We start from the raw sequence: 11280 nt of genomic DNA, 5'->3' as shown, positions 1-11280 counted from the left end.
TAATTAGATTTTGATGATAACAAACCATAGTTAAGTGACTAATTGGTTTGAATTGTAAATAATCTCATGTATAAATTTGGAAATTCATCAAATGACCAAATGGATACAAGATTGAGACATTTGGAAGACTTTTAATCATAGGAAACAAATGTAAGATGAATGCATGGGTGCACTTAGGTTTTACATATCTTTTTATGCATCTTTGAAAAACTCGGTTTACTCTTTAAAGTTACAATTTCATTAAAACCCGAGTTTTATCAAATGTACCTTAGGCAAAACGTTTTAAAATTGGCATATTAATTTACCTAAAAACCTTGCCTAAGTGTTAGAAAGAAAAATGATTGAAAAAGATAGGTTTTCGGGGCCAAAAAGCTTAACCGATCGAGGCACAGGCCAACCGGCTCAACCAGCCAGGGAACCGGTCGACTAGTTGCCCTTGTCTTGTCGAGGTTCGGTCGAGGAGTGTCAAAAACACTCTCTCTCATCTAATAGCCTTCCCTTCCCAATTGAGGTACCCTCCTTCTCGGTCGACCCCCAACCGAGGTACGATCGAGGCAACGCTAACCTGTCAAAGCATTAAATGCTCCAATGGCTAGTGAACTAGTCGACCCCCAGCTCAACCGGTTGAGTCTGCTTTTTGTTTTTCTTGGTTTCCGAGGTTAGAAACCTATAAATTGAGAGCTTCACTTCATTTATGACATAGAGAACACTTGCAATCAATTGTTTACCCACTTGTTCTTGCATTAAAAGCTCTTATTTCTTTCTTGGTGCATTAAATCTTCACTTGCATATCTTTTAGTGCACACTTCTGAGTCATCCTAACTTTGATTTGTATTTAACCCATTATTGAGCTAGGTTGAGAGAAGATTATTCTTGTAAATTGAGTGTTAGAGCCTTCAAGTGTATTGAATCTTGAAGAGATTGTATAAAAGCTCATTGGAGCCTGAATCCAAGTGTAAAGAAGATTAGAAGCTTGATTTAAACTTCAAGTTAGTGGAACCCTCACTTGGTTAGGAGCTTGAGAAGAGTGGACGTAGGCAAGGAAGTGTCGAACCACTATAAAATCTGAGTTTGAATTCTCTAACTCTATCCCAGTATATTTGCTTATATTGTGCTTAAATTAGTTGTGTTGAAAAAGTTTTAGAAAAACACAATTCACCCCCCTCTTGGGTATTTTTTTTTTTATTAGCCTTTATTTTCTCAATGTTCTTTGTAGATAGTTCTCCACATATATTGTGTCTTTATGTGTGATTGGAATTCTTGTCTTAATTAATAAATCTCAATCTAATTAAAAAAAAAAACTCATAAAAAATAAAATAAAATAAATTGGTAAACTTTGGGCTAAATTGAAGATGACTACCTAATCACACCCCTCTAGTAGTTCAATAACTGATATCTTAAACTTTCAATAGGTATCAAAGTAGGATAAGTTTAAGATTCAAACTTTTTCAATATTGATAAGATCTTAGTTCATGGATCTATAAAGAATTGGATCATCTATAAACTATCCATCCAATATTGATAACAACTACCTAGACATAAATGCCCATATGGAGTTTCAAAAAAAAAAAAAAGTAAGGAGAATAGGTTTAAAATTCGAAGGAATCTGGATGGTAACCACCATTCAAACTGAATGGAATTATTAGATCCACCGGAGACCTCAACCCTAAACAAGAAAGAGATAAGTTTGACCATAAGCATAGTGAGGTGAATGTTTGAGGTATCTATAACATATTTAATGGGGTGAGTCCTAACTAGTTTTACAATATAACCACTTGAGAATGTGCAAAAGGAGATTGAAACATTTTTTTCAATCGCTCATGATGGTACTTCAGTTGTAAAGTTGTCTCAAATATAGTTGCTCATTACCAAATCTGAGAGTAAAAGAATACAAGATGATGTCTAATTTCTATTATGAACTAAGTGATATTGTTAGTTCAAATTTGAACTTTGGCCGAAAAAAATGAATCTAAAGTTGTTAGAAAAAATTTAAAATCTCTTCTTGAGAGATTTAGACTCAAGATTATAGGTTTTGAAAAAAGTAAGAATAATGACACTTTAAGGGTTGATGAACTCACAAGATCCCTTTAGACAATACAAAATGCCACTTCCTAGGTTGAAGAAATCTTGAAGAACTACCATGAAGGCATTTTCAAATGAAGGAAGGGAGTTTAAGTTATCTAATAATGATATTTTAACTCTTGATGATCTGATCTTGTTAACTAAAAAATTTAAAAACATTATGAGGGAATAGAAAAAGAATTTTCAAAAACCAGACTTGAGGGAAAAAGAATTTATAGTTCACTTAAAGAAAAAGAAAAATAAAGAGTTTCATCCAAAACAAAGAAAGTTGAATGTTTTAACTATGATGGACTAAGGCATATGACTAGGATATTAAAAAAAATGTTATACAAGTCACTTGGAGTGACAGTAACTCAAGTGATAGTGAACCTTCAAGCTCTAAATAATAGGTACAAGAAAAATTAAAATTACCTTGCATGCATTTTTTGCTTATATCAATTTTGATTTTGATCCATTTAATGACATTGAAGTTAATGAAAAGGATGAATCTAAATTTGATAGTTAAGCTGAGGCATATCAAACCTTGTTAGAAGAGAATTTGAAATTTGAAGAAAAAAGTTAAAAAGTGAACAATAGATTCTTAAAGATATATGCTATCAATGATTCACTTAAAATTGAGAATGTTAATATGCTTAATGAAATCTTTACCTTATAAAGTGAAAAAAAAATTGAAAAGGTAAAATTTTTAAAGAACGAGCATAATTGTATTCTTGAGAAAAATAAATCTCTAACTATAGAAATTAAAAGATTGAGAAGAGACTTAGCCTCAAAGAATGAAAACTTTCATCCAAAGATAAAGGTTTTGAATGAAATCATAAGGGTAAGTCCACTAGAGATAAAAGAGGCATAAGTTATATTAACAAGGTCAAAACTTTGTTTAATGGAAAAAAAACCTTTGTTAAAGCCATAGAGGAACCTTCAACTTTGGAAGCTTCCTCTAGCATAACTTCCCATTGCACCATATGTAACAAGTCAAGATACATTGATTCATCAGTCTATGGTTCACTTTCTTTTGCTAGATTTTACAAAAGTATTTAACAATGATATTTTTCATGTGACAAAATTAATCTAAATGAGTCTTTGACACTCTCAATCCTTGAACCAAAAATAAAAAGAACTAACAGCCAATATAATAGTTAGGTTATCTCCATAGGGAATTCTACTAGGTAATAACAAAGGTAAAGAAAAGAGGTTATGATTACCATTTAAGAAGCTCAAAAGAATTTATTTTAAAGATAATGAGTGGAAACAACAAATTTAAAGACAAAAAATTAAAGGAAAACAAATTCCAAGAATAGAGATCCACAAAGATCATCGCTTCCAAATACAATTTATGCAAGGCACTGAACCAGTGCTTGTGACTTTAAATTTAGGCCAATGGTTTTATACTAAAAGGTTACTGCTTAAAATGAATGAGAACCACTTCAACAAGGTTTAACTCACTTTCAATGCTCTCTTTTGGGTCCTCACCACTAGATACTTTAGATAAGTTCAAGAATGAAAAATATCGGTAATCATAGATATATTGGTACTTTAATTTTACGGATATATAAGATATATCGGGGATATATCGGATATATCAAGGATATATCAGCTAATATTTTAATACAAAATATCGATAGACAAAAAATTGATCAAAACTTATGAAATGTAAGAAAAAAACTCTTAAAAATGAAATTAGAAGTATAATAGACATTTTAAAGTTGCTTTGTTGAAGAAATTGATATATGTGTGATATGATTTGAGACATTAAATTTAATTATGTAGTGGTGAATTTTGTAAGTATATACTTATTATGAAGTTAAATTATTACAAATATACTAATTATGTGATTCAAATGTATTACTATGTTAAGTTAATTTACTTACCTCTATTGAAAATATATTAATTAATTGTAAAAATGTACTAATTTAAATTCAATGCTATGCTAATTTAAAAATATATTAAGTTAATTTATTCTCAATGTGCTATTATTACACTTAAATATCAAAATAAAATAAAATTATTAATTTAAAACTAAATTATTGCAAATGTATTAATTATGTGATTTAAATATATTTATGATTTTTTTTTAAATATTGGTACATTTTGATACAAAATATTTTTATTTAAAAATATTGATAATTTAATTTATGATTTTATATTTTTTATATTTAATTAGTATGCAAACTAAATTATAAGATAATTAAAATTAACTTATTTATAATAATTTAATTTTTTACCAAATTTTCACCAATATATCTGATATATCTCTGAAATTTCAGCGATTTTTTCCCATTTAGGGCCAATATTTTGCTTGTATTGTCGATGTATCCATGATTACCAATATATTATCGATATATCACCGATATTTACTCCAGATGATATATCTTACTTATATATCGTATCCACCTTCTCCCATACATAATATATCATCGATATATCACCGAAATCAGTACAATGATCCCTAGGTATGCTCCCAAGGTTGACCCTCATAATCGTTGCAACATACACTTGCTCCCCATGATTATTCCTTTAAGTCATCGTTACCACTAATAAAGGTTAAATCTACTTAAGTTGTATACAAATCAAATAGATTGAGAGTTGAATTGAGCTATGGAAAGATCTTGGCTTGCTGAAAATTAAAAAACTAGAGCAAGAAATATAAACTTGGAAACTAAAAATTAAAATTGATTTAAAAAAAAAAAAGAATTTAACTTTTTTAAAAAAAATTAATGCTTCATTTAACTAGAAATTAAGGAAAGATTACTAGGAAGGGAAAAGATTACAATTGAAAACCATGTGAGGTGCATGCTATCTATCCCTAGGTTCTCTCAATCTAATGTAGTGGAAGATATGACATCAAAAACTATACTAAAACCTATATCTAGACATATAGAAATCATACTTGTGATTTGAATGTTCTCAAATTGAATCCAATTTAAAGAAGATGTCGACGAAAATGTTGCATGTGGGCATCATAGAACTCGTCTACTCAAAGATCTTCTATTTGATCTCTTCCTTCATGGATCCTGGCATAAGAAAAGGTTAGGCCTCTTTTCCTCTCTTAAGGGTGTCTAGGGTTTGCTCCTTCTCTTTCTAGAAGACGATGGTAAATAGTGCAAACATCTGAACCTTAAACCCTTAAGGGGGTTTGTATAGGCATCCCGATAAGCTTAAGTGACTTAAGCCCAAATTATTATCAAAGTACAAATTTTTAATGAATATGTATAGAATAAATAAATAAATTATTATCATTTAACATAAAAAAAAATTATTGACATATTCATATTTTCATGAAATAAATAAATAAATGTTACATCAAAATGATGAGCCTTAAATTTATATTTTCTTCATCATAAAAATAAAATTCATCTTCATCATAATAAGTTACAAAAAATTTTAACTTCTCATTCTCCTTTTTACTCGTGTACACACAGGAGTCTATTATATTTTGACATACATTAAATAAAATATATTCAATTAATTTTTATCTTTCATTATTTTTTTTATGTACAAATTATAAAATTGTATAAAATTTTATCTTTAAAATAATAATTAACAAATTTTTAAAAAAAGTTGTAAACATTTTATATTTTTGAGATGTATGTAATTCAAACTCATTTAAACTTTTTTCAATTGTGCATTTTTAATAGGCATATATATATATAACCCTCAAAATTTAACGTGTTTCACACTTCACCCCTTTACATTCAAAACTCAACACTTTATCCCCTAAACTTATTAAAGACCAATAGTTTATCCTCAATTACAAATTTTTCATAAACTTACCTAATTACAAACTCTCCTTAATATTATGAAAGCGATTTTTTTTTTTCACATTCTGATTTGAGCATGGATTTTAACTTTGATAAAACCAACTTTGAATTAGAAATTTTCAAGTGGAATTTCTCCAAATGCCTTTAAATATAGTGGCTACCAATTTTAATTTTTAATTTTAGATAGATGTTCACATCACTATTTATAATTCTTACATGTTGTTATGAAGTGTGACAGCTTAGAACTTAGACGATAAATGTTTTCATTACATTTCAATTTGTTTTTTCATTTGACAACTTATTTATTAACCTTTTAATAAATTTGGGGTAAAGTATTACTCTTCAACAAATTTGAGGGGCAAAGCATTGACTTTTGAATGTGACGGGTAAAGTGTATTTAACCTATATATATGGTTACCTTTTATTCTCAATAAACCTAATTCAACAAGACTCATTTTTTCCAAATGCTACATTAAATACGTTTTCACTATTTTTGTATTCAATATCAATTTCTGAAAACTCTCATTTTGAAATCTCTAAAATTCTACAAATACTACTCCAATTTTTAGGGTCAAAAGTAATTTTGGGAAATGGTCTTCGAATTGGCTACCAAAATGGCACTAAAGTTTATGATTTTTTTTTTCTTCTTTATTATTATCGTTTCTTACTTTAATGTTAGATTTACACCATAAGTACTAAAAAAAATTATAAAATAATTCTGATATTTGATTACCCATAGAAGAGCTTGAGGGAAAGAAAATTATGGATATATTTGGTAATAATTTTAAAAAGAAACATTTGTGTGAAAGAGACAAAACAATTATCATTATTAGAAAAAAAAAATTCTCCACTTGTTGAAAATTATAAATTGATAAAGAGTATTTTTATTAAAAGAATGTTATTTTTCATGTTTTTAAAAGAATGAGGTTATTCTTTTCAGATATATAATTATTTTATTCATCTTAATCAAATAACCATTTTAAAAATTATTTTCAATCTTTTTTAAAAAGAAAAGTATCCATTAAGATTCAAATTTTGATATTTTTAATTGGTTCTTAGAATATTATAAAAAAAATATTCAAAAATACTTCAAACTTATTTTAAAATTAATCTTGTTTTAAAACAAAATATTGAAAATTTTTGTAGTAAGAAATTTTCTCAAAATGTTTTTTCAAAACAAAAAAAAAATATTTTCAAAAATAGTTTTCTCACAAGACTTAAGGCTTTTGAAAAATGTACTTATTCAATTTTCTACAATTGTTTAGGAATATAAAAAGAAAAATATTTTACTCATCATTTTTTTATTTTTAAAAAATATTTTTTCCTATTTCTTTCCATGATATCCAAATATAATAAAACCGTTTATTAAATATTTTTTTATTTTCTTATTTTCTAAATCCAAATAGAACCTAAATATTTATTTATTATTATATTTACAAAACAACCCTTCCTCTATTTTTATGTTTTAAAATAAAAATTATAACAAAATAAACAAATAAATAAATAAGATTCAAATTATTAGAATATCTCATTACAAAATTGATTCATTTTTGTTATCTCCAAACCATTATTAAGTTTTACGTTAGCCACCGGGTTTAATATATAACCATTATTAAGATTCTTGATAGGTTTTAACCAAGCACGTAAATTTTTTTGAAAATCTTCAGGCTAAATATTCATAATAAATGAAGTTATTAGGTAAAAGTTTTGTGATAAATAAAACTGTGGACCCCTCATTTCGGCTCAATGTGTTTCCCACTCGAATGGCGAGCTCGATTTTTATTCGAAAAATGATTTTTATTTGATTAAGAAAATGACTTGGAGTCACCACTTATTTTTGCTTTATTTTTAAAAGGGTAAACAAAATAAGAAAGAAAAACCCTAAGCGCGACTCCTTGTTTTGGAAAAGGTTAGTCTACGAAAAACCGGATCGGGGGTCAGGTTACTTATCGGGAAGGTACGGTAGAGACCGTAGCACCCCTCTAAGTCCCTAAAGTCGGGTCTCTACTAATAAAATGAAGTCGATGTGGCAGTCAATAAGAAAGTCAATGGATACTCACATCAATCATGCGTATATGAGAATCAGAATATGTATAGTGAATGATCAGAATGAGTGAATGCGTACCTGGGCAGCAAACAGCAACGCGCTATCATGGAATGGGGTTAGTGAATAAACACAGAATGATTATATGTATATCAAGAACAGAGTAAATCAATTACGCATGGCAAATAAATAAATAAATCAATCAATCAATTAGTCATGAAATCATATATGTGGGGGGCCCACCAAAGCCCGATTTATTTTTGCATGAATTAGTCTCACAAATTCCATTATCTTGGAATTGCGAGAATCACATTAATGCTTATATAAAAACCAAGAAGAATAGAAGGTTTATTTGAGAACCCGAGTGGAAATAAAACAATTCGAGGGAAAATTTTGATTTTTGAAATTCATTTGAAAATTGGAGTCTCGAAAATTATTTGAAGATTGGAGTCTTGAGAATTAGATTTAAGAATTTTGGATATTAAATTTGAAAGAAATTAGAATTTTGGAAATCGGAAATTAAGTTCAGAAATTGGAACTTTGAAAAAAACTGTTTAAAAATGGAATTTTAAAATAAATGAATAAATAAATAAATGGAATAATAATATAAGGACGAAAATAATGATTGAATAAATGGGAATATTGGAATTTTTTGAAATTAGAAATTAAATTCGGAAGTTGGAAATTTTAAAGAAATGTTTAAAATAGAATTTTAGAATGAATAAATAAACTATTAGTGATAAATTAATGTGAATATGAGAATTTTCCGGGATTAGGAATTTAATTCGGAAATCAGAAGTTTTAAAGAATTGATTTTAAATGGAGTTTTAAAATAAATGAATAAAATTCTAATGATTAAATAAATTAATGGGAGTACGAGAATTTTCGGGATCAAGAATTTAATTCGAAAATCAGAAGTTTTAAAGAATTAATTTAAAATGGAATTTTGAAATAAATGAATGAAATATTAGTGATTAAATAAATTAATGTGAATATGGGAAATTTTTGGAATTAGAAATTAAAATCGAAAGTCGGAAATTTAGATGAATTGTTTAAAATTGAATTTTAGAATAAACAAATGAAATAATAATAATAATGAAAATAATAAGGGTTAAATAAATAAATGTGGAAATTGGAATTCCGGAAATTAGAAATTGAATTTAGAAATCGGGATTTTGAAGAATTACTTAATGATGGAATTTTAAATAAATAAATAAACGATAATAATAATAATAATAATAATAATAATAACAAAAATAATGATTGAATAAATGAATATGGAAATTGAAATTCCAGAAATTAGGAAATTGAGCTCGGAAAACGGGATTTTGAGGAATTGCTTGATGATAGAATTTTAAATAAATAAATAAACAACAATAATAATAATAATAACAAAAATAATGATTGAATAAATGAATATGGAAATTGGAATTCCAGAAATTAGGAAATTGAGTTTGGAAATCGGGATTTTGAGGAATTGAATTTTAGCAATTGACATAAATAAATAAATATGGAATAATGATGCTAATTAACAAAAATAATGTTTAAACAAATAAAAAGAATGAATAGTGGAATTTTTCTAATTGAAAATTAAATTAGGGCATTGGATTTTTTTTTAAAGATTAGACTTTGAATAAATTGCTAGGTATGGGATTATAATACTAATGAATACGAATAATATTTAGGCGAATAAAGATGAATAGCGGAATTTTTGGGATTGAGAATTTAATTCAGAAATTGGATTTTCGGAGAATTGGACCTTATATAAGTAAATAGATATGGAATGAGAATTCTAATTAGCAAAAATAAAATTTAGATGAATAGCGGAATTTCTAGGATTGAAAAAAAAAAAATTAAATTAGTACATGAGATTTTTGAATGATTAGACTTTAAATATCCGGATGAATATATGATAATAAATCCAACTGATGAAAATAAGACTTAAATCAATTAATGAAAAAAATTAAATTAAGATATGGAATTTCTGAAAGGGTTAGACTTTAAATAGTTAGATAATATGGGATAAAAAAATTCTAATGGATGAAAATGAGATTTGAATTAATTATCGAAAAATTAAATTAAGCTATAGGATTTTTGAAGGATTAGAGGCATAGAGGTTTTATTTTAAATTGAGACCAAGTGGGCTAGCTTAACATGGACTTGGGCCATGAGGGAGGCTAGCACAGGGGGCATGGGGCCTTCCATCAATATGCCTGGGTTGGGCTCCAACTCAAGCCCAAACCCATCACCAAGAGTGAACCCAAGACCCATTACCACCACGGCTGGGCTTAGTGCCTAAATCCAAACCCAAAGAGACCCATTCCTACAACACAACACTCAACATCTCTGTTCGAAACGCCACCCAACGGGAACCACCACCGGCTTCGCCTTTGGCGGCCATCCCCTAGGTCTCGATGCTCCGGTCGCTGGCGCTGGAGCCGACGAAGTTCCCACCTTGGGCTTCTCTGGAGGGCGTCCGCGTGGCTTTCCACTTCCGGAGGAAGCCTTCTTCGGCGGAGAGACCAGAGCAAATGGGTCCCTGGGCTTCAACGGATGGCACCTAGGCCTCGGCGGCGCGAGAACGGTTCCTAGAGGAAGAGGAAACTCGGGCTCGGGGGGACGGCCGCGACCCTTCCGCGGCGGCGCGTTAGGGTCAGGCTTCATGCAGTGGTTCCTGACCATAACGGGGTCACCGTTCTGCTTCCTCCTGTTAAGGTGGTGCACCAGCAGGGTGGAGTGAGCCGCCGACAGATCTCCATGCGCCGACTCGATGTGCTTGGAGATAAAGGACTTGCTGGAGCCGCTCTTGTCGTTCAGAGCCTCGATCGCCGCCATAGTCGTCTCTAAATGCTGGAGAATAGAAGAAGGTGGTTGGGGTATGGGCAAGAAGTGGCCATGCATGGCCATGCTAAAACGAGAAGGCTTGGGGTGCATGGCGTGGCGTAGAGAGAAAGGTGGAGGAGGGTGCGCGAGGATGACAGTCATGCATGAAAAGAGAAAGATCATATTGCTAAATCAAGCCTCCTTTCACGGAAACCACTAAGCTGAATATAGGTGGAAAGAAAAACTCGAGTCTATCCTAAGCAAAGGTGTGAGCAGTGATCTTAGACACCTCGTAATGGAAGTGATGAAGTGAACCTCACCAGTTTTTCTTTCAAAAACCAATCAAGGAAACAGAGTAACCAAGCCAAAAAATCATCCAAGAATGTGGAAATACAGGGTTAACAGAGAACTTACCTCGGGTCCCTCCTTGATCTGGGTTTCTCCCCCTTTTCTCAGCTTGCTCCTAACCTTTTTCTCTCTCAGATTTTTTTTTTCCAGCTGCTGCCCCAAACTCCTTTTGTTTCCTTTCTCCAAGAACCAGCCCTCCTGCCAAAACTCTCACCCGGAACTCCC

General features: G+C 30.0%; 1 protein-coding gene across 1 annotated transcript; it reads right to left on the bottom strand.

Annotated features, from left to right (window-relative positions):
• Positions 1 to 10008: 10008 nt before the first annotated feature.
• On the bottom strand, positions 10009 to 10951 carry LOC100262155 (HMG-Y-related protein B). Its single transcript, XM_002273387.2, has 2 exons — positions 10252 to 10951; positions 10009 to 10179 (listed from the first exon to the last, which is right to left on the bottom strand). Exons 1-2 carry the CDS (start codon positions 10888 to 10890, stop codon positions 10009 to 10011), a joined length of 810 nt encoding a protein of 269 aa, XP_002273423.2. The 5' UTR covers positions 10891 to 10951.
• Positions 10952 to 11280: the final 329 nt, after the last annotated feature.

Source organism: Vitis vinifera, chromosome 9 (assembly GCF_030704535.1).
Source record: "Vitis vinifera cultivar Pinot Noir 40024 chromosome 9, ASM3070453v1".
In the NCBI taxonomy this organism is placed as follows: Eukaryota; Viridiplantae; Streptophyta; class Magnoliopsida; order Vitales; family Vitaceae; genus Vitis; species Vitis vinifera.
The sequence above is the reverse complement of the archived record's forward strand: the minus strand, read 5'-3'. Positions and strand labels throughout refer to the sequence as shown.